This window comes from Rana temporaria, chromosome 4 (assembly GCF_905171775.1).
Source record: "Rana temporaria chromosome 4, aRanTem1.1, whole genome shotgun sequence".
NCBI classification, from domain to species: Eukaryota; Metazoa; Chordata; class Amphibia; order Anura; family Ranidae; genus Rana; species Rana temporaria.
Window position 1 is genome coordinate 379,164,094 of NC_053492.1, and position 24,436 is coordinate 379,188,529.

General features: G+C 47.5%; 1 protein-coding gene across 1 annotated transcript in view; it reads right to left on the reverse strand.

Moving 5' to 3' along the window:
• PCNX2 (pecanex 2) overlaps nt 1–24,436 on the reverse strand; it is a 229,399-nt gene that overhangs the window by 22,360 nt on the left and 182,603 nt on the right. The window contains exons 28-29 of the mRNA XM_040351012.1: nt 9,644–9,788; nt 3,837–4,067 (exon numbers count right to left, since the gene is read on the reverse strand). Of these exons, the coding sequence (XP_040206946.1) occupies nt 3,837–4,067; nt 9,644–9,788 (376 nt within the window). The remainder of the gene's footprint in view (nt 1–3,836; nt 4,068–9,643; nt 9,789–24,436) is intronic.

Here is a 24,436-nt window from a genome sequence, read left to right on the forward strand (position 1 = left end):
CAAGAAAGCCCGCAAACAGTTTGCTAAAAGACAAGCTGACTAAGGATATGGATTACTGGGATCATGTCCTGTGGTCTGATGAGACCAAGATAAACATATTTGGTTCAGATGGTGTCAAGCGTGTGTGGCGGCAACCAGGTAAGGAGTACAAAGACAAGTGTGGCTTGCCTACAGTCAAGCATGGTGGTGGAAGTGTCATGGTCTGGGGCTGCATGAATGCTGCCGGCATTGGGGAGCAACAGTTAATTGAGGGAACCATGAATGCCAACATGTACTGTGACATACTGAAGCAGAGCATGATCCCCTCCCTTTGGAGACTGGGCCGCGGGGCACTATTCCAACATAACGATCCCAAACACACCTCCAAGAAGACCACTGCCTTGCTAAAGAAGCTGAGGGTAAAGGTGATGGACTGGCCAAGCATGTCTCCAGACCTGAACACTATTGAGTGTAATAGGCGCCGTAATGTATTCCACGCTGGAGCGCAGTGCAGCGACCGTGCAATGACGTCATCGCCCGGCCCCGCGTGCGTTCCAGCCTGGAACACGGAAGTGCCGAATGCAATCACCTGCATTCGGCACACATGCTGCTTGAGTATAAACAGAACGGCGTGTATGATACACGCCATTCTATTATTTTCAGCCGTAGCTCGGTCATGATACATTCCTACTGCCAGCGCTCTTCACGCTACAGATCAACCTTACCAGGAATCTCCAGGCCATAATAGCCATCATGCTATCTACCTCCAGACAACAATTTCTGCTGGCAGCCTAATGCCGCGTACACACAATCATTTTTCGGCATTGAAAAACGTTGTTTTTCAAAATCGTCATTTAAAATGATCGTGTGTGGGCTACACATTATTTTTCAGGTTCTGAAAAATGACAAAAAAATAATTCAAACATGCTGCATTTTTAAACGTCGTTTTAAACAATGTTGTTTTTCGGGTTGTAAAAAATGATCGTGTGTGGACTAAAACGTAAAACATGCGCATGCTCAGAAGCAAGTTATGAGATGGGAGCGCTCGTTCTGGTAAAACTACTGTTCATAATGGAGTAAGCACATTCATCACGCTGTAACAGACAGAAAAGCGCGAATCGTCTTTTACTAATACGGAATCAGCTAAAGCAGTCCAAAGGCGAATGGAACTTCCCCTTTATAGTGCCGTCGTACGTGTTGTACGTCACTGCGCTTTGCTAGATCATTTTTTTAAAACAATGGTGTGTAGGCAACGTCGTTTTAATGATGAAGTTGGGAAAACGTCGTTTTTTGGACATGCTGAAAAACAAAGTTTTTTTTCATGCTGAAAAATGATCGTGTGTACGCGGCATTAGAGCAATTTCTTGCTGACACCCTACACTACGGAATCCCTTGCCTCAAGCCCTGCAAACTGATAAGTACAGTAGCATATCTTTTACTTGTAGTGCTTTAGGAAGATCTACTACACATATTGTTGCAAATGCTATTTAACGTTGTCTTGTATTATCATCTTAACTTGGGACTCACTGTTGTGCTTTGGATGTTTGCTGTGGAAACATCTTAAAGGAACACACTTCCAATAAGCTGAGCTATATATGCCTCTCTTATGCAAATACTAGTTGCTATCACTATTCATACTAACTACGTGCTTGACATAAGTTATTATTTGTTAAAGGGCCCTTGCCCCAACTTACTAAACATGTTCGCTCTAACTTTTCTATGCTAAGGGTTGGAGGTAATACATACCTACTCCCTTAGTGGCCTAATGCACTACTGTATGTTTAAGTGATATGATGTAGAGAACCCCCAAACTCCTGTTTGTGTGGAGTGACGCCTGGGACCCAATACTGATAATCACTTGCATACAGTTGTGCATTGGAATCTCCTAGTGAATTGTATCTTTCAATGCTAGGCTCTGGTCGCATGTTGTAATGCGATCATGCCTAGAAGCTCAACGCATTCCTTTATGTGAGAGAGAGATGATGTAGAGAACCCCCAAACTCCTGTTTGTGTGGAGTGAGGCCTGGGGTCCAATACTGAATTCTCACATAGAGAATTGCATTGAAATTCCTTGCTATCCGCAGTTGTGGTTCACTTCCGTTCACCAGAGCTGTTACATTGACCATCTAGGGCATCCTCAAACGGAAGGTAGAGGAGCCCAAGGTCGCTAACATCCACCAGCTCCTTGATGTCGTCATTGAGAAGTGGAAAAGGACTCCAGTAGCAACCTATAAAGCTCTTGTGAACTTCATGCCCAAGAGGGTTAAGACAGTGCTGGAGAATAATGGTGGCCACACAAAATATTGACACTTTGGACATTTTCACTTAGGGGTGTACTCACTTTTGTTGCCAGCTTTCTATACTAAGAACTGACGCTTTCAGAACAATAAAAGTTCTAAATGAGAATGACCATTTTTTACTTAAACGAGTAGTATGTTTTTTTTTTTTTTATTCATACTTACCTCGGTGGATAGAGCATCAGACCAATCCTGCAGCTGTCAATGGCTCGGTTCTCACAGATCCCAGAGAGGAAAACTGTCAGTCAGCGTCTCTTCTCTCTGATTCTCCACGCTCACTGAAGCGCTGAGCTGTGGAGGGGTGGGGATAGGCTGTCTCAGCCGCTCACTGAGACTGCCATCCATAAAGGCAGCTGGCGGATCCAGACCTGAAAGTTGGGATGACGCGCTGCCTCAACAGTGTAGAGATGCGGACTTCAGACCGCTCTCCACTGAAAACGGGTCACAGGAGTGCAAAACGTATTGCACTCCTGAGACCCATAGGAGAAGCCGAGTGTCAGGGAAATAGGCGCATCCCTGTGCGTAATGGTGCAGGGTTGGCAAACCTGCATAGGCAAAAGCACTGTCAGGGAACCAACAGCAGGAGAAGGACTTTAGGACCCAGCATCTCTGGCGGGAGAAGAACTTTAGGACCTAGTATCTCATTTTAGGAGAGGGACTTTAGGACCCAGTATCTCTACCAGCAGGTCACATGGGCCTATATAAGGAAGTCTGTTAGTGTCTGCATTTGCTGGTTTATCTTCAGCTCCCCCTGTGTTCCTGTGTCCTGGATTTCCTGTTGATTTGATCTCCTGTGTACCGACTCGGCTTGTTCTGACCCGCTCTTCCTGATCCACTGGCTTGACCCTTGGCTTGCATCTGACCTCCTTCTGTCTGCTCCCTGCATCTGACCCCAGCTTGTTTACTGGACTCTGTTTATCCTGCTTCCTGTACTAAGACTCGGCTCACCCCTGGTCTTTCTGGTTACGGACTGTCTTACGGTGAATGATCCTTGGCCTGGCTCCCGGGTCAGCTTCCAGTTGCTCCACTGGTCTCTGGCTCCCGGACCTCCCAAGCACGTCTGTCTTCAGCATCCAGGAACCTGTGCTTCTGTGGGTACCACACCTGCTGTGTCACCTTCAGTGGGGTGCTGCACTCGGCCGCAAGGGGAGCCCTCCCAGCATCTCGGCCTCCTACCAAGTTCCTGACACCGAGCCTAAAAAGCTCAGGCTGGACTTCTGCTTTGTTTTTTTTCAGATTTAAAAAACAGGCCTGTTCTCTGTTTGAAATGGGGTTTTGATATGTAATGAGAAATAAAGACAGCCTAGGATTTATTGTACATGTTATACTTTATTTCTATGGACAGGCTTTCTAAGTTTTTGAATGCTGGAACTACTTTGTGCTTTTTTGATGGGTGCGCAATAAAGATGATTGCAGCCAATTGGAAGCACTGACCTGCTGTGTGGATTCTCGCTACCTGCACAAAGAAACACCACTTGGGCTTTATCCATACTGAAAGAGTTTTGCTAGCTGGAAAGCCATCACAGTGTGTATAACATGGAAACTGGAAAACCCTATTACCTTTATAACTTTAAAGCTGAGGTAGCTTTTTTGAAGCATAATCACGCTGTAGTCATCATTCCCTTCATCAACAACATGCCTCAGTGTCAGAAGCTCTTCTTTGTTAGAAAGTACTGCAGCTCTCCAAGCAGGATCTTTTTCATCACAAATAACAACCTTTTCTTCAAATACCTTAATTGCATCAAAAAGTGCAGGATGATCTTCATATTCTTCAGGACAAGCAAATTGACTCTGCGGAAAATGGCAAAAATGTTCTTAAAAGAAAATTGAAAACCTGACATTTTAACTTTTTTTACACGTTTCCTAACTAGTGTATTACAAGATGAATGCATATCGGAGTTTTTTATAGGGTTGTAAAAAACTGGGGCACCCCAGGCAACTAGATTGAAAAGTTGATCTTTTAGTCAATATACAATGCCCTAGTTAAGTAGGTTTTAGGTTGTCACAATTGGTACAATAGTGGCATACATATAGAGCTGCACGATTCTGGCCAAAATCGAATCACGATTTTTTTGCTTAGAATAAAGATCACGATTCTCGCGGCTTAAAATCTTTCACATTATACAAAAAAAATTTGGGCTAGCTTTACTAGTTAGTTTTTTTTTATTCATTAAAAATTGCATTTGAAAGACCACTGTGCAAATACGGTGTGACTTAAAATATTGCAACAACCACCATTTTATTCTCTAGTGTCTCTTCTATATATATATATATATATATATATATATATATATATATATATATATATATATATATACACATATATATATATATATATATATATATATATATATAATGTTCAGGGGTTCTAAGTAATTTTCTAGCAAAAAAAATGATTTTTAACTTGAAAACAACAACTGTCAGAAAAAGGTTTAGTGTTTCAGTGGTTAAACATTCCTAATTTACATACAGAAGTCTATGCCTTTGACGTAGAAGACAAATTGATACAATGTTTAGACTTAACATTCCACTAATAGAATGTTTTAAAACTTGGCAGACTGCCTAGACTTTGACTTTTGATGGCTGAGAGCAGAGAGCAGAGAGAAATTCTCTGCATACCAAAGATCGGGAAACTCTTTGTCAAGATCGCAACAGGGAAAAAATCACGATAACGATTCTTGACGATTAATCGTGCAGCTCTACATACATATTTTTTATGTAATTTCACTGTTACTTTTATGATGCAACAGTAAATATTCCTATGTCATACTAACTATCAAATTGTAATTGGCAATATTATAATGCCATGGTAGATATTTTAATGCAAAAATCCTGTATAATGCCAAAGTATGTATGTCAATACACTTAGGAACTCTTGTGTCATAGTCTCTATTACGAAAAGTCAAAATAGTGATGCCTGCCTTATGTGAGAACTATTAAAGGTCTATGAAAACTGAAAGAGTTACAAGCCGCAGTGGCTGTTGGACTGGTGCTTCCTCAATGGCAGCTTTATAGTGGAGTGTCACAAAGATAGTGACAATGTGCTAAAAGGCAGGTGGGAGACTGAAATGGGCTAGAAGGGGCTGTATTGGCTTGATGCAACCAAACTTGAAATGTTTGGTCATTGGACAAAACGTTAGGTTTTACGATATATTATATAACACCTGCGCTAATATCAACAAAATTGATATACTGCAGCTGCTGTCCTAAACAAGTGACACTTGTTAATAAACTAAAATACCATAAAAATAAGGCAGCTCTATTACATATAGCAATTACATCACAAAGAAAGGTTTAAATAAATAAATAAACAAATCAATAAATAAGCCCAGTACATTAGTGCACTTTTACTCTTCCCATCCCCAAGTTCATAAATCAAAGTGTTCAGTGCTCTTCCACATAAATCCACCGTGTCTAAACCAAAACAAATCACCCCGTGCATTTCAAAACTCTCCACTACACAACACATTCACCAGAAAACATTTGACTTGCCAACAAGAAAGTCAATATGCGCTTTCTGTTGTCAAATGTACCATTGGGAAATCCTTTCATTCCTCCAAGGTATTAGTGGTATATCCAGTTCCTCTTTATAAGTGTTTTGCTCCTTTAATTTTAATTAAATCATCCAGCACAGCCAGAGGGATACTTAAACCAAGCGAACAATGGCAAAACAGAAGAGACCTTTCCTAGTGCTTACTGTTTATGTAATTAGCCCATTAAAAAAAAAACATCATTTGCACTTACAGGATTTAAAACCAAAACAATCATATAATGTTACCAAAGCACAGAGTAGTGTCGTGCCTTCAAGTGTGCTTTCCAGGCAAAGCAAAAATGATGTAACAGAAGTCCCTCCCTATGTGTTTCGTCAATTCAGCTCCTACAATAGCACTTCAGCTAGTGACAAAACGCATAGGGATGGACTTCTGTTACCAGGGCCGATCCTAGGCAGGGTGCACAGGGTGCTTTGCACCCAGGTGCCTGCAGAGGTGGGAGCACCGAAGTGCCAGAGTTCTCCCCTCCCTCCTTCTCTCCTTGTGTCCGTCCAGAATTAGTGTTGTGAGCATAGGTGTGTCTCTGACCATCTCCTGTACTATGTCTGCGGTCTCTGACCATCTCCTGTATTATGTCTGCAGTCTCTGACTGTCTCCTGTATCATGTCTGCAGTCTCTGACCATCTCCTGTATCATATCTGCAGTCTCTGACCATCTCCTGTATCATGTCTGTAGTATGTCTGGGGGCTCTTTCTAACAGACTCTCTAACAGAAGCCCAATCTGTGTCTATCAGAGAGGCCCCCCTCCAGGTCCCAAGAAAGTACTCTGCTTCTCTTCCTGTATTTTGTTTATCGTTAAGAGATCATGTAAGGATCCCAGGTTAATGAAGACTTTGTGGGGGAGCATCTCTATGCTTGAGTCATTGCCATAGAAACATTTTTAAAGGGAAGGAGTTAGTAAAATGACCACGCCCATGTGGGGGCACCAGAAATATTTCTGCACCCAGGCGCCTGTGACCCTAGGATCGGCCCTGTCTGTTACGTAATTCCCACTTTGCCTGGCACATGCACGGGGGGCACAGCTGCATTTCATAGATTAAAAAAAACAATTGGCTAGATTCAGGTAGGGCGACATAACTTTGTGCGGGCGTAGCGTATGTTATTTACGCTACACCGCCGCAATTTAGAGAGGCAAGTGCAGTATTCACAAAGCACTTGCTCCGTAAGTTACAGGGGCATAGCGTAAATCAGCCAGCGCAAGCGTGCCGAATTCAAATTGTCAAGAGGTTGGCGTGTTTTATGCAAATAAAACATGACCCCACGTAAATGACGTTTCTAACGAACGGCGCATGCGCTGGCCGTGAACGTATCTCAGTACGCATGCAACTAAACACGTCGCAAATAGTCAATGCTTTCGACGTGAACGGAATTTACGCAAAGTCCTATTCGCGAACGACTTACGCAAACAACGTAAACGACGCAAAATTCGGCGCTGTCCCAACGTCCATACTTAACATTGGCTATGCCTCATATAGCAGGAGTAACGTAACGCCAGAAAAAGCCTTACGCAAATGACGTAAAAAAATCCGCCGGGCGCACGTACGTTTCTGAATCGGCGTATCCAGCTCATTTGCATATTCTACGCTGAAATCGACGGAAACGCCACTTAGCGGCCAGCGTAAATATGCACCCTAAGATACGACGGCGTAGGAGACTTACGCCGCTCGTATCTTAGCCTAATTTAAGCATATCTGGTTTCCAGAATACGCTTAAATTTACGACGGCGTAGATTCAGAGTTATGACGGCGTATCTACTGATACGCCGGCGTAACTCTCTCTGAATCTAGCCCATTGGGCCAGATTCACAAAGAGATACGACGGCGGATCTTCTGATCCGCCGTCGTATCTCTGAGTCCAGCCGGTCGGATCTATGCGACTGATTCATAAGAATCAATTCCGCATAGATCTCCCTTAGATCCGACTGGTGTAAGTCACTTACACCGTCGGATCTAAGGCTGCAATCTCCCGCCGGCGGCTAGGTATCGCCTCGGTCTTTTACGCGTCAGATATGCAAATGAGGAGAACCGCTGATTCAGAAACGAACGCCCGCCCGTCGCTTTTTTTTTACGTCGTTTGCGTTCGGCTTTTTCCGGCGGATAGTTACCCCTGCTATATGAGGGGTAGCTAATGTTAAGTATGGCCGTCGTTCCCGCGCCGAGTTTCAAATTTTGACGTCGTTTGCGTAAGTCGGTCTGGAATACGGATGGCCGCAATTGACGTTGCCGCCGAAAACAATGACGTCCTAGCGATGTCATTTGGAGCATGCGCACTGGGAAATTTCGCCGGCGGCGCATGGACAGGATGCAGGAACGCTCCTGATTTAAATTGTACACTCCCCCTAGCCGCGGAATTTGAATTCCGCCTGGGGAGTTACGATCCGACGGTGCAATTTTCGAGGTAAGTGCTTTGTGAATACTGCACTAGCCTCGCTAAATTGCACAGGCGGATCGTAAATCACATAGATTACGCGGATCTAAAGATCCGCTAATCTATGTGAATCTAGCCCATTGTTTATAAAGGCTGACTAAATAGTTTTGCCTCTGTTCTCCAATCAGGAGAATGGCCATTGACTGCTGGATGGTCAAGGTCATTCTGCCAAGTAACACTATTATCTGTGTGCTGGAGAACCCAGGCATGTCATGTGAGTATTCAGCCGATTTTTGTTGATCAGTGTAAAATAAAAGGATAAGTAGTCCTGTATGCTGCAGCCATCGAATTTAGGTAAATATAGATCTGAAGCAAGCTAACTGCACTTAATCTGAAAGTACAAATATGCTTTAAATCCACTGCCATCCACAATTGAATAAAAATGTTGGTCTATGTTTGTCATACTTGGAACGGCATTGGCAATTACTGCAAAAAACACTTAAGGTGCTCAGCAGAAGACCAATGGAACCTGCCATGGATGCCGGGGGCTAATAACATCCCTGCCATCATGCTTATAGTACTTAAAAAGGTATTTGTATATTTTTATTTTTATTTTTAGAATTATCATAAGTACAGTCCGTACCTTTTCTTTGGCATTGATCTTCTTTGGCCGTCTACGGATACCACTGAAGTTACGATATACATCTTCGAGGCGGTTTGACTTCAATATTTTTCAAACAGGTCTGCACAGTTCAACTACATGCTAACTGACCTAATTTTGGTGGACTCATTGTAGTCCCTTTTTGCTAAAAAAGCACTACCTGCTTGATGATCTATGGCAACTTTATCAGGTAAGAACCTTCATATGATTTGTTTCTTTTTTCAGAATTTGAATAACATCTTCATATGTGTCCCATGTGGTGGTTGTTTTCTGTACCTCTCCTCTCATCTGTTTTTCTGTTATGTTTTTTACCAATCATTATTTTTTGTATGCTTTTTTTGATACTATTAGTCTTCAAATAAGGACACGCCCCTGAGGGAAGGGAATCTTTCCTGAAACGCGTCGGGCCTCAATGAAATAACGGAGACAACTTTGTATTTATTTTTGTTCTTATGTATTTTGAGTTGTAATGAATTTTATTCATTATTTTATAAAATTAAACCATTTCTAATATTATAACTTTGTTATCTTTTGGTTGCCTTTAAAGTCACAGCCCCTTGTTAGGGGGACACCTTTCTTTTGTTCCTTAAAAGGGTATTCATTAACCTAAAAAAAAACATGGCATGACTATGACTACTGTAAAAAGATGAAACCTGGTTGGTTTGTATACTGAAGGTTACTGCATTTTGAGCATCGTTATTGCTCCTTACATTGCCCAATTAAATATGCCCATGTATGTTCTAGTAAAGTGGTCATCAATACAATAAAATGTGTGATTAAACCCATACTTGGTGGAGCTTCAAAGACATCCGAATTGCTGGAGAAATAACAGTGTGTAACAAGTCCATATCCGCAAATACCCATTCTTCCTCCTTAGATATTCGATAATGTCCTTTAAATAAGGTATGTAGGCCATGGAGAAATGAATCCAAGCTGAAAAATTAGTAGGTAAGCATTTGTTAAGATAGGTTAACTAATATGCAAATATACAGTGGGTGAACCATAACTAAAACACACATGAAATGAAGAAAGTAGTCACACAGAATATATTTCTAAATATCCAGAAGAAAACTATGGGCCGGATTCACGTACATCGGCGCATATATAGACCGGCGTAACGCATCTCATGTACGTTATGCCGGCTCAATTTAGAGACTCAAGTACCGTATCCACAAAGTATTTGCGTCCAAATATGCGCCGGCATAACGTAAATTACGAGGCGTAAGGCGGGGTAATTGAAAGTGAGAAGGAAGTGGGCGTGCTCCATTGAAATGAGCCGTGACCCCATGCAAATGAAGGGCCGGCCGGACTGCGCATGCGCGCATGACGCCGACTATGTTCAGCGCCTCACTGCGAATGCTCAGAACTTGGCCCGGCGCAATCAGTGAGATAGGAACTAGGCCCAGCGTAATTTGTGAGATACGCCCAGTGCATAAATAGACCCAGACATACGCCCTTCCATTGCAAAAGTACATCCATTTGTTTCCCTTCCTGAAGCAAGGTGCTTTTGTTCTGTTGTCTGTGGCTGTTTGTTGGTTTGTGTCGGAGTGTTATTGGAGAGTGTTATTGGAGAGTGTTATTGGAGATTGTATTTGCTGTTTGTTTTTGGTGTTTGTTTTTGCTGTCTGTTTTTGCTGTCTGTTTTTGGTGATTGTTTGTTGCAGAGATGGCAACAAGGAAGAGGAAGTTGAACTTCTCTCTGTGGGAGAAAGAGATTCTTACCAGGGCCATTACCCAATTTGGTCGGTACCTGCATGGCCCTGAGAGTCGGGACACCAACCCGGCCAGGAGGAAGCAGATCCTGCAGGACATCACCGACGATATCAATGAGTTGGGGGGTGAGACCCGGGGCCGCAGTGGGATCCAAAAAAAGATAAATGACCTCCGCCGCGTGGTCCGTGGGAAGCTGGCCAAGATTACAACACATGCCAGGGGCACTGGAGGGGGACCACCTTGCAATTTTAGGCTGACTGCTGAGGAGCATGCAGTGGCCCAGTGCTTCCACAGGCAGCAAGTGGAGGGCCTGCATGGCTTTGACTCCATTGAGGAGGCCGTGAGGACAGGTAATTTTTTTTGCTATCTGGTGAGTAGCATGTGTGGGGGGGGGGAGGGAATATGTGACAAGTGTGTGTATCCTCCAACCTGTAATGTTTTGTGTCATCCACAGATGAGCAGGAGGGTGCTTGGCCATCTGGCCAGTCCGCAGCCTCCACCGGACATCAGTCTGAGGAAGACACCCAGGCAAGCCCGGAGTCCTCAGGGGAGGGGAGTGGTCGCAGCTCACCTCATGAGGAGGAGGAGGTTGAGGGGGAGGAGGTTGAGGAGGAGGTCGCCAGTGCCAATGAGGTACTTCTCCATTTGGAGGAGGCTCCCCCTGTGGCTGGCAGCAGTCGGGCCTCCATCAGGGCTAGCCCCTCCCACTCCTCCCCCAACAGGGCTTCCCCCCCCCAGGGGTCTCCCCTACTCCCAGGCCACAAGCCTCATCTGGAGGCAGGAAGGCGACCCACAAGACCAGGGGGGGGGGCAGACGTTCTGCCGGCAAATCTGCGGAGGGACCAGGCCCTTCAGACCCGCCATCTGGGTCAGGTCACCCAGACTTTGGGCTGGATGGAGGAGAGCCTGGCCTCCATCAAGGAGTCAGTTGGGGACATGGGCTGCAACTCACTGGCTCTCATAAACTGCCTCAATGACCTGCAGACCACCACAGCAGGCATGGGTCAGGAGGTGCGTGGCCTGACCCAGGCAGTCCAGGCCAATACGGCAGCCCTCAATGTTGGCCTCAACAAAATTGCCGTGGCCTTGGAGGGCAGGCCGGCAGGTGAGCAGAGACCAGGGGATGCTCCTCCTTCCCCTCATTCACACCCCCCCCATGAGTCTCCCCTGTGGAGCCAGTGGCCGGCCCAGGCGTGGGTCACGCCAACAACGTTAAGTTTTTGTGTTTTTTTGTTTTCAGTGTTTTATTTTTGTTTTTTTTACTGTGATTATGATTTGTTTTATGTTTGTGAATGATGTATGATTGTGGGGGTGACATTTCTGCCGGAAAAGGGGTGTCACCCTCAGTTGTGGTGGAGAAGGGATCCCCAGGACCAGGGAGAAGTGATCCCCAGGTCCGTGTGAATGGTGTATGAATGTACAGTGACATAATTGGAGCCTTGGCGTGGCGTTGCTGCTCCCAAGTCCTGCATGGTGGGCTTGTGCTAATCCAATTCGATGAGGATGTGATGTGTGTGTGCTGGGGACCACAGTGATGTGCATGCATGCATTCTCATTGTGCCATGATTAATGTGTGTGTTTAACGTGCAAAGATGCCTTCTGCGAGATGTCTCCTGACTGCTGCTCCCTCAGAAGACGGGGTACCCTCGGTTAGGGGGGGATTGTGTGGTTGGGGGGTCAGGTCATCACGTAGGTCAATCTCCAGGTCCCTTCTCACGGCGAAGTTGTGCAGCATGCAACATGCACCGACGATCTGGCACACAAAGTTTGGGGAATACAACAGGGTACCCCCAGACTTATCCAGGCATCGGAAACGGGACTTCAGGAGGCCAAAGGTGCATTCCATCCACTCCACGGGTACGTGCGTGTGCTTCATTGTATCTTTCCTCTCCTGGTGTTTGGGGGTTCCGGAATGGAGTCATGAGATGGGGTCCAAGTGCATATGCAGAGTCACCTGGAAGGGAAAAGACAGGAGGATGTTAGTCGTGCATGTGCCCCTCGTGATGTCTGCATCATGGGGGGGGACAGACATGCCTGACACCAGGCCCGGACTGGGACAAAAAATAGGCCCGGGCATTTTAGACTGAGCAGCCCGGGGGGGGGCGGGGGGCACGCGGCGGGGGTTAATGATGGAATGCCCGCACAGAGAGAGAGACTGCTCCACATTTGTGGCACAGAGAGAGAAATCACTCCACATTGCTGGAACAGAGAGAAATCGTTGGACATTTCCCATTGTTGTACTGAAGTCAGTTTATAGATCGGAGTCTGTATAACCAGTCTGCACATTGATAGATTGAAATTTCTGCTGAACTGGCAGATTTTCAATTTATTTATGATGGCCTAAGTCCACCAGTCTCTGAGTTTAATAATATCCTCAAATCTTCTGAAAGGGGTTCTCAACTTAGGTTTAGAAATTCACTTTGAACTCCACCTTATTTCCAGAACTCTCATTATGTATTAGCTGTGCAAAGAATAAGGTGAGAGAACATCTAATACCTATAAAGAGTAATGAAAATAAGGTGGAGTACAAAGTGAAATATCTGGAGGGACTGGCTGAGGTTAAAACAGGCAGGGAGGAAATTAGGCATCACCTCCTTACTGTCTGTCAAATGCCTCTGAAAAGTGACATGAGAATTGATAACTTTTCAGTGGAGTATCTGTGAGTGCAAGCCTTTTGGCTCACACTGGTGCTCAACATTTTTTTGGGGGGAAGCAATCAAACTGAACAAAAACATCAAATGCAGCCACTGTGCCCCATTATATGCAGCCACTGTGCCCCATCAAATGCAGCCACTGTGCCCCATCAAATGCAGCTGTTGTGCCCCATCAAATGCAGCTGTTGTGCCCCATCAAATGCAGCCACTGTGCCCCATCAAATGCAGCCACTGTGCCCCATCAAATGCAGCCACTTTGTCCCATCAAATGCAGCCACTGTGCCCCATCAAATGCAGCCACTGTGCCCCATCAAATGCAGCCACTGTGCCCCATCAAATGCAGCCACTGTGCCCCATCAAATGCAGCCACTTTGTCCCATCAAATGCAGCCACTGTGCCCCATCAAATGCAGCCACTGTGCCCCATCAAATGCAGCCACTGTGCCCCATCAAATGCAGCCACTGTGCCCCATCAAATGCAGCCACTGTGCCCCATCAAATGCAGCCACTGTGCCCCATCAAATGCAGCCACTGTGCCCCATCAAATGCAGCCACTGTGCCCCATCAAATGCAGCCACTGTGCCCCATCAAATGCAGCCACTGTGCCCCATCAAATGCAGCCACTGTGCCCCATCAAATGTAGCCACTTTGTCCCATCAAATGCAGCCACTGTGCCCCATCAAATGCAGTCACTTTGTCCCATCAAATGTAGCCACTTTGTCCCATCAAATGTAGCCACTGTGCCCCATCAAATGCAGTCACTTTGTCCCATCAAATGCAGCCACTTTGTCCCATCAAATGCAGCCACTGTGCCCCATCAAATGCAGCCACTTTGTCCCATCAAATGCAGCCACTGTGCCCCATCAAATGCAGCCACTGTGCCCCATCAAATGCAGCCACTGTGCCCCATCAAATGCAGCCACTGTGCCCCATCAAATGCAGCCACTGTGCCCCATCAAATGCAGCCACTGTGTCCCATCAAATGCAGCAACTGTGACACACCCTCCACCCACTCGCTGTCTGACCGACACTTACCCCATCTTAGTGGCCGGTCAGGCATGAATCTATCCATTTTACATATGGGGGTGGCATAATGGAGGGGGCAGTGCCTGTGTGCCCTTAATGGACAGGCCGCCACTGTGGCGGTTTTCCATAGCCCCAGTCCCTCAGACTTCTAATTAGAAATTGCTGCATTTTTTGGAATTGCACCACAGATGCGGCATGCAGGACTTTTTGTGCACTTTCAGGACATGCAGCAAAAATGTACAACCTAATAGAAGTCTATGGGACTGGAGGGTAACATGCCAGAACTGCAGCTTGCCAGTGTGAACCCACATCATAACATCTAGGAGGGCAAGAAACTGCCACAGGCTGCTGTAATATAACACTTAATATGCAGAGAGGGGGACGTGGCCAGTGGACAATCCACAACTTGTGGCAGGTGACGTGGCCAGGTGATTTGGCAAGTGGATAATCCACTTGTGGCAGGTGACGTGACAAGTGGACAATCCACAACTTGTGGCAGGTGTCGTGGTCAGGTGACGTGGCAAGTGGACAATCCACAACTTGTGGCAGGTGACATGGCCAGATGACGTGGCAAGTGGACAATACACAACTTAAGGCAGGTGACGTGGCAAGTGGACAATCCACAACTTGTGGCAGGTGACATGGCAGGTGACATGGCAAGTGGAAAATCCACAACTTGTGGTAGGTGACGTGGCCAGGTGATGTGGCAGGTGACGTGGCAGGTGACGTGGTCAGTGGACAATCCACAACTTGTGGCAGGTGATGTGGCCAGGTGACGTGGCAGGTGACGTGGCCAGGTGACATGGCAAGTGGACAATCCACAACTTGTGGCAGGTAACGTGGCCAGGTGACATGGCAGGTGACGTGGCCAGGTGACGTGGCCAGTGGACAATCCACAACTTGTGGCCAGGTGATGTGGCAGGTGACGTGGCCAGGTGACGTGGCAGGCGACGTGGCCAGGTGACATGGCAAGTGGACACTCCACAACTTGTGGCAGGTGACGTGGCCAGGTGACGTGGCCAGTGGACAATCCACAACTTGTGGCAGGTGGCGTGGTCAGGTGACATGGCAGATGACGTGGCAAGTGGACAATACACAACTTGAGGCAGGTGACGTTTCAAGTGGACAATCCACAACTTGTGGCAGGTGATGTGGCCAGTTGACGTGGCAGGTGACGTGGCCAGTGGACATTCCACAACTTGTGGCAAGTGACGTGGCCGGGTGATGTGGCAGGTGACGTGGCCAGGTGATGTGGCCAGGTGGCATGGCAAGTGGACAATCCACAACTTGTGGCAGGTGACGTGGCCAGGTGATGTGGCCAGTGGACAACCCACAACTTGTGGCAGGTGGCATGACCAGGTGACATGACAGATGACATGGCAAGTGGACAATACACAACTTGAAGCAGGTGACGTGGCAAGTGGAAAATCCACAACTTGTGGTAGGTGATGTGGCCAGGTGATGTGGCAGGTGACGTGGCCAGGTCACGTGGCCAGTGGACAATCCACAACTTGTGGCAATTGATGTGGCCAGTTGACGTGGCCAGTGGACAATCCACAACTTGTGGCAGGTGACGTGGCCAGGTGACGTGGCAGGTGATGTGACCAGGTGACGTGGCATGTGACGTGGCCAGGTGACATGGCAAGTGGACAATCCACAACTTGTGGCAGGTAACGTGGCCAGGTGACATGGCAGGTGACGTGGCCAGTGGACAATCCACAACTTGTGGCAGGTGACGTGGCCAGGTGATTTGGCAAGTGCATAATCCACTTGTGGCAGGTGACGTGGCAAGTGGACAATCCACAACTTGTGGCAGGTGTCGTGGTCAGGTGACGTGGCAAGTGGACAATCCACAACTTGTGGCAGGTGACGTGGCCAGTTGACGTGGCAGGTGACGTGGCAAGTGGACAATCCACAACTTGTGGCAGGTGACGTGGCCAGTTGACGTGGCAGGTGACATGGCCAGTGGACAATCCACAACTTGTGGCCAGGTGACGTGGCAGGTGATGTGGCCAGGTGACATGGCAAGTGGACAATCCACAACTTGTGGCAGGTAACGTGGCCAGGTGACATGGCAGGTGACGTGGCCAGTGGACAATCCACAACTTGTGGCAGGTGACGTGGCCAGGTGATTTGGCAAGTGCATAATCCACTTGTGGCAGGTGACGTGACAAGTGGACAATCCACAACTTGTGGCAGATGTCGTGGTCAGGTGACGTGGCAAGTGGACAATCCACAACTTGTGGCAGGTGACGTGGCCAGTTGACGTGGCAGGTGACGTGGCAAGTGAACAATCCACAACTTGTGGCAGGTGACGTGGCCAGGTGACATGGCAGGTGACGTGGCAAGTGGACAATCCACAACTTGTGGCAGGTGACGTGGCCAGTTGATGTGGCCAGTTGACGTGGCAGGTGACGTGGCCAGTGGACAATCCACAACTTGTGGCAGGTGATGTGGCCAGGTGACATGGCAGGTGATGTGGCCAGGTGACGTGGCAGGTGACATGGCAAGTGGACAATCCACAACTTGTGGCAGGTGACGTGGCCAGGTGACATAGCAGGTGATGTGGCCAGTGGACAATCCACAACTTGTAGCAGATGGCACACTTGGCCAGCTCAGTGGCCTTTTTGCAGGACATTAGAGCAGCCCAGGGGGCAAATGCATTCTTGCAACCCAGCCCAGTCCGCCCCAAGGGCCTTGGTACACCTCTGGGTAGAAGTGACATGCGGGCCGCCGAGGGCCGTTCGCGGGCCGCCGAGGGCCGTTCGCGGGCCGCGATCGGCCCGCGGGCCATTCGCGGGCCGCTACCGGCCCGCGGGCCGCCGCGGCCCACCGGGCATATGCCCGGTATGCCCTATGGCCAGTCCGGGCCTGCCTGACACCCATGTCACTCACCAACCAGCCAGCTGTCCCCATACATGTTCTGTTCGAATTCCATTAGGATGGGGCTCTGACGGTATATGTAGCTGTCGTGGCTGGATCCTGGGTGTTTGGCACGGGCGTGCCATATGAGGCATTGGGCATCGACTATCACCTGTACGTTGATGGAATGCCAGTGCTTCCGTTTGCGGTATATGTGCTCTGTCTCACGGGGGGGGGGGGCTGTAGTGCCACATGTGTGCAATCAATGGCCCCCACAGTGCGTGGGAATTCTGAAATTCTGTAGAAATCACGCATTGCCTTCACCCGCAGGTCCTCCTGGGTGGGTTTGATGATTTGGTTGGCCATGCGTCTGAGGATTGCAGGGATAAGCTGGTGCACACATCTGCTAATGGAGGATTGTGACATCCCAGCCACCAATCCACTTGTACGCTGAAAAGAGCCACTGGCAAGGAAATGGAGTGTTGCCAGGACCTTGACCAGTGGCTGCACTGCATGTGAGCGGTGTGTCTGGCTGGTGATGTAATCTTTCAGGGTTGTGGTTAAATCCAGGATGGCAGTAGGGGTGAATCTGAAGATGCGATACACCTCAGAATCACACATGCCAAAGACGTCTATGCGCGGTCGGTATATCCTCTCCCGTGCCCTCCTCCTCCTCCGTTCCCTCTTCCTTCTGCGCGCATCTAAAGTCAGTAGTATAGCTATGACCATGGATGCCCCTGGCATGTTGGCATACAGATTGTTGTCCTGCAAGTGTGTGTGCTCAGCTCGTCACTAACGCTGTTGCTTTAGCTGATGTGCACACGTCTGGTGCAAAGTTAAAGCTGCTTTTATGAGGGGTAACTTTAGACCGGACGTACAGCTGATGCGCACAGGGAGTAGCCTGCGCCGGACAAACGTACTTTTGTGGATCACTGTATCTCCCTCATTTGCATATTTGCATAGCAAAACAATGGTGCGTCTAGCGTATATTTGCGCCTAAGATGCGCCGGTGTAAAAAGATTACGTCGGTCGGAAAAATCTTGTTTTCAGGCGTATCTTGTTTTGGGGATACGGCGCATAGATACGCCGGCGCATATTTACACTTACGCCGCGCATCTCGAGATACGCCGGCTTAAGTGCTCTGTGAATCTGGCCCTAAATATCCAATTTATCCAAATAATTTTCAAAATGCAGTTTTATTGATCATGTCAAATTATTCAATTAATTATTCGTTGAGAACCACACAATAAATAAATTAAGACTGCCTGCATTCCTAAATTGCATACTTTTATGAAACTGAGACAGATCGGCACACAATTTTTCAGGGAAATTAAAAATGTGTGAATTGCTGGAGAATAAAATGGTGGGTGTTGCAATGTTTTGGTCACATAATATATATATATTGTACAGGACGCCATGGCTGGGTCCTGGAAGGACGTTATATTTCCCCTCTGTTTGGACTGTGGTGCCTTTAAGGGAACGGAAAGGGTTAATGCACCTGTCCAAGGAAGTAGTTTAAAGCAGACAGGAAGTGCAGGTGAGAGTGAAGGAGTGTAGGAGAGTCTATGCATGGTGAATGGTGGACAAGGAAAGCTGTGGAAGCTATGAAAAGCTGTGAAAGGACTTGGCAGTGTGTTGCCTGAAAGCCTGCTACTGAAGGACTTACCTGCAAGGACTATTTAACTGCGATAGCAGTTCTGAGCTGTACAAGTCGGTGAGACTGTTATTTCCTTTATTTTTGCTACTGCTAAGCCATTTAAGTTTAATAAACCTATGTTTTGATTTAAAAAGCCTGTGTCCTGCGATCAAGCTGGTCCCCCAAACATTACACTGGTGCTCGAATGCGGGCAGGACAGAATAACAGGCATAAGAAGAAAAAAAAAAAAAAAACTTTTTTTCTTTTTGCATTGGACTTTATATTGAACTGACATTTAAAGAGACAGTACATTGAATTTATGTCCTGGGTTAAAGCTGCACAAACATTGAAAGTTGAAGCAATGGAGGAGCTAATTAAACAGCTGACCTTGGCTAACATGCAAGCGCAGACTCGCAATGAGGAAGCTAATCAGCTCTTAGCAGCCCAGCTGGAGGCACAACAAACTTACCACAAAGAGGCGCTGGCTCTGCAGCAAGAAAATACTCGCCTGTTGGCGGCCCAGCAAGCGACGCAGCAAGGGGTTATGCAGGCTCAGGTGACGGCTTTAAAGGAAGCAGTGCAGCAGCTGTCTCAGGTTCGGGAACAAGCGGCTGTTGCCCCTGGCAACCAGGTGACTGTGAGGGCAAGCCATTTTCTACAGAAATTATCCCTGAGCGATGATGTAGAGGCATTTCTTGCTACATTTGAGAGGACAGCGGAGAGAGAAGGATGGTCTCAGGACCAGTGGGCCGGCCTCATTGCTCCTTTTCTCACTGGAGATCCTCAAAAAGCCTACTTTGACCTGCCACCAGATGATGCTAAAGACTATCAAAAGTTAAAGGCAGAAATTCTGGCTCGTCTGGGGGTGACTACGGCCGTTCGGGCCCAACGTGTACACCAATGGAAATATCATCCAGATCGGCCACCCCGGTCTCAAATGCACGACCTAGTGCAACTAGTAAAAAAATGGCTGCAGCCTGAGGTGTTGTCTGGCCCCCAAATCGTGGAGCTGGTCGTGCTGGACCGATACCTGAGGTCCCTGCCAGATGACCTTCAACGGTGGGTCAGCCATGGAGACCCCAAAACAGCAAACCTCCTTGTTGAGATGGTGGAACGATATACAGTGGTGGAGGACCTGCTCGGACCTACCAAGCACATAGGGCCCAGTCTGCCACGGCCTGTTCGACCAACTGCTGCCCTTCGAAAGGATGTTCCAAGGAGCCCTGGGACAAACACCCCGGAAGGCCAAGAGTCACTCCCGGTACCTCCTCAGCGTTCTGTTCCTGTTCGGAGAGGAGGGGATGTACAATGTTGGCGATGTCATTCCTGGGGTCATACCCGGACACACTGCCCACTGCAAGAGGAGCCCATGGAATGCGGGGTTCTTCGGAGGGGGTCTTTTTGTACCCATAAAGTGTGCACCACACACCTCGACCTGGATGAGGAAAAGTTTGAGTGTGAAGTCCAAGTGAACCACCTCCCTGCCCGGGCTTTGTTGGACTCTGGAAGCATGGTAACCCTGGTTCATCCTAGAGTGATTGGGAAGATCGGTCCGGTAAGAAAAACTTTACGGGTGGTGTGCATTCACGGGGACACTAGAGAGTACCCGCTCATTACGTTGTCTATCGCCTCAGCATGTGGCACTGTTACTCAAGAGGTGGGGGTGGTAAAGAACTTGGTGCATGATGTTATAATAGGACGAGACTGTCCATTGTTTACAAAACTGTGGGAACAAGGAGAACAGTTCAGAGACTGGGGAGAAACTAGCCCCCCTGTTCCTGCTGCTGAGAGGGATAACCCTGAACTGCCAAATGTTAATGTGGACCCAGATGAGGAAAATGCTAATGATTGGGTTAATGGTGATGAAAGTAGTGTTGATACTATTGAGAATGTCAAGATATGTGGTCCACAGACCTATCAAAACCCTAAGGGGGAGGAGCCTTCCCCACTTCGGGCAATGCTGGGGGAAGAGGATGAGGAAGTGGCCTCTACCCCTGCGCTGCCGGATTTGGGTGTTCCCCAGGGGGCATTTGGGACTGCTCAGATGCAGGACCCCACTTTGGCCCATGCACGGGAACAAGTTGTAGTAGTAAATGGGGTTCCCCAAGAGCCAGGTGCGAATGAGAGGTGGCCACACTTTGCAATATATAATGAATTGCTGTATCGGGTTACCAAGGAGAGAGAAAATGTGGTAGAGCAATTGTTGGTACCCCAACAATATAGACGAACGGTTCTGGACCTGGCCCATAACGATGTGTTAGGGGGACACCTGGGAGTTGAAAAAACGGAGGCACGGATCACCGACCGGTTTTACTGGCCAGGTCTGAAAGCAGAGGTAAAGAGATACTGTACCTCTTGTCCGACCTGTCAGTTGACCGCTCCGGTGACTCATTTTCGGAGCCCTTTGGTCCCTCTGCCCATAATTGAGGTCCCATTCGAGAGGATAGCCATGGATATAGTGGGTCCCTTGGTAAAGTCAGCTCGAGGTCACTCCTACATATTGGTGATTCTTGACTATGCCACCCGATATCCTGAGGCGCTACCCCTGCGGAATACCTCCTCAAAGGCCATTGCCCGGGAATTATTCCAGATGTTTACACGGACTGGTTTCCCCAAGGAAATACTCACAGACCAGGGTACCCCGTTTATGTCAAGGGTTATGGCCGATGTGTGTAAGCTGTTCCGGATTAAACAGCTACGCACATCGGTCTACCATCCCCAAACGGACGGGTTGGTGGAACGCTTTAATAAGACCCTTAAATCTATGCTCAAGAAAGTGGTACAAAGGGATGGGAAAGATTGGGACTGCCTGTTACCAGCTCTCCTGTTTGCTATCCGGGAAGTGCCCCAGGCCTCCACGGGTTTTTCGCCCTTTGAGTTGGTATATGGGCGGAGACCTCGCGGACTTCTTGACGTGGTTAAAGAGGAGTGGGAAAGTGAACCTGTTCAGCATAAGAGTGTCCTGGAATATGTCTCCCAAATGCAGGAAAGGATCCAAACCGTGATGCCGCTAGTCAAAGAGCATTTGCAAAAAGCCCAGGAGGCTCAACGACAGGTCTATAACAGGGCTGCTAAAATAAGGCACTTCCAAGTGGGGGATCGAGTAGCGGTGCTAATTCCCACTGTGGAAAGTAAGTTCTTAGCCAGGTGGCAAGGACCCTTTGAAGTTGTGGAAAAAGTGGGAGAGGTCAATTATAGAGTCCACCAGCCAGGCAAGAGGAAACCGTATCAGATATATCATGTCAACTTGTTAAAGCCCTGGACAGACAGGGAACCGGTGACCTCCCTGGCTAGTGCAGGGCTTGAGCCACAGGTTGGGGTGGAGAGTGTCCAAGTAGCAAATACCCTATCTAAATACCAAAGTCAGCAGGCAAAGGAGTTCTTGCAGAGAAATAAAGAGAAGTTTTCAGACTTGCCGGGGCTAACTAGTATCATAGAGCATGATATTATCACGGAACCTGGAGTCAAAGTTTTTGTCAGGCCCTACCGCATCCCAGAGGCTCAAAGGAAGGCCGTTTCAGAGGAAGTAAAGAAGATGCTGGACCTGGAGATCATTGAGGAATCGCAGAGTGAGTGGTCGAGCCCGATTGTGTTGGTACCAAAGCCCAACGGGACTCTGCGATTCTGCAATGATTTCCGGAAGCTTAATGAAGTTTCACGGTTTGATGCCTACCCCATGCCCCGGGTAGATGAACTTATTGAGAGACTAGGTCCAGCTAGGTATATCACAACGTTAGACCTTACCAAGGGGTATTGGCAAATCCCATTAACTAAGGCTGCTAAAAAGAAAACTGCTTTTTCTACTCCAGAGGGGAGTTTTCAGTACAAAAGAATGCCTTTTGGACTGCAAACTGCTCCAGCCACGTTCCAGCGAGCAATGGATAGGATTTTACGACCTCATCGGGAGTATGCCTCAGTGTACTTGGACGACATAGTCATTTTTAGCAGAGACTGGGAGTCACACTTGCCCAAAGTCCAGGCAGTACTGGACTCTCTCTGGAAAGAGGGGTTTACAATAAACCCTGAAAAATGTGCTTTGGGAATGGAGGAGGTGAAATACCTGGGCTATATTGTGGGTAGAGGGGTGGTGAAACCTCAGGTCAGCAAGGTAGAGGCTATAAAGAGTTGGCCCCGCCCCCTCACAAAAAAGCAGGTACGTGCATTCCTGGGCATGGTGGGATACTACAGGAGGTTCGTACCCAACTTTGCCACATTGGCGGCTCCATTGACCGATCTGACTAAGGGCCGGAAATCGGTCATGGTGGAGTGGAATGCAGACGCTGAGAAGGCTTTTTTGGAGCTCAAGTCAGCACTGTGCCAACACCCTGTCTTGATAGCGCCCAATTTTTCTGAAGAGTTCATTGTCCAAACTGATGCTTCCGATGTAGGATTGGGAGCTGTATTATCACAGGTTGTTCATGGTGAGGAGCACCCAGTAGTCTTCCTCAGTAGGAAGTTGACACCAGCGGAGAAAAACTACGCTATTATTGAAAGAGAGTGTCTGGCCATTAAGTGGGCTCTGGAGTCCCTCAGATATTACCTCTTGGGGAGGAAATTTAGGTTAATTTCTGATCATGCCCCTTTAACGTGGCTGAGGCAAGGTAAAGGGACTAATGCCAGGATTACCAGGTGGTTCCTGGCGCTCCAAGAGTTTAAGTTTATAGTGGAGCATAGGCCCGGGAGACTGCATCAAAATGCAGATGCCCTCTCCCGAGTCCATTGTTTGAGCTCCACTGTTGCCTCCACCTCCTTGGCGTTGGGGCACAGGGGGGGGATATGTACAGGACGCCATGGCTGGGTCCTGGAAGGACGTTATATTTCCCCTCTGTTTGGACTGTGGTGCCTTTAAGGGAACGGAAAGGGTTAATGCACCTGTCCAAGGAAGTAGTTTAAAGCAGACAGGAAGTGCAGGTGAGAGCGAAGGAGTGTAGGAGAGTCTATGCATGGTGAATGGTGGACAAGGAAAGCTGTGGAAGCTATGAAAAGCTGTGAAAGGACTTGGCAGTGTGTTGCCTGAAAGCCTGCTACTGAAGGACTTACCTGCAAGGACTATTTAACTGCGATAGCAGTTCTGAGCTGTACAAGTCGGTGAGACTGTTATTTCCTTTATTTTTGCTACTGCTAAGCCATTTAAGTTTAATAAACCTATGTTTTGATTTAAAAAGCCTGTGTCCTGCGATCAAGCTGGTCCCCCAAACATTACAATATATATATATATATATATATATATATATATATATATATATATATATATATATATATATATATATAAATACACTGTAATTATTTGTAAAATATGAAGGATGATGTTACGCCGACTATACAGATATCTAAAAGTCACACTTTAAAACATTGTGCATTGTCCTTGGAATGGTAACAAACTGCAGTACATTACCTTATCCATAGGTGACACTTTAAAAGCCTTTACAGGTGACAAGTTTAGAGTTAAACAGGAGATCTGGCACTAGAATTATTGCTCTCACTCTGACCTCACATGTGTTGTAAAATTTGGTTTACATATGCGTGTGAGACTTGCATGCGTGTTCGCATTTGCGCATGAGAACGGGGAAACGCTCTAATAGGTAGATCAGTAGATAAGCCGGCCGTATGTTTAAGCGTATGCTCAAACAGAGATACGCTTAAACATATCTAAGATACGATGGCTTGCGCCATTTACGTCCACGTCAAAAT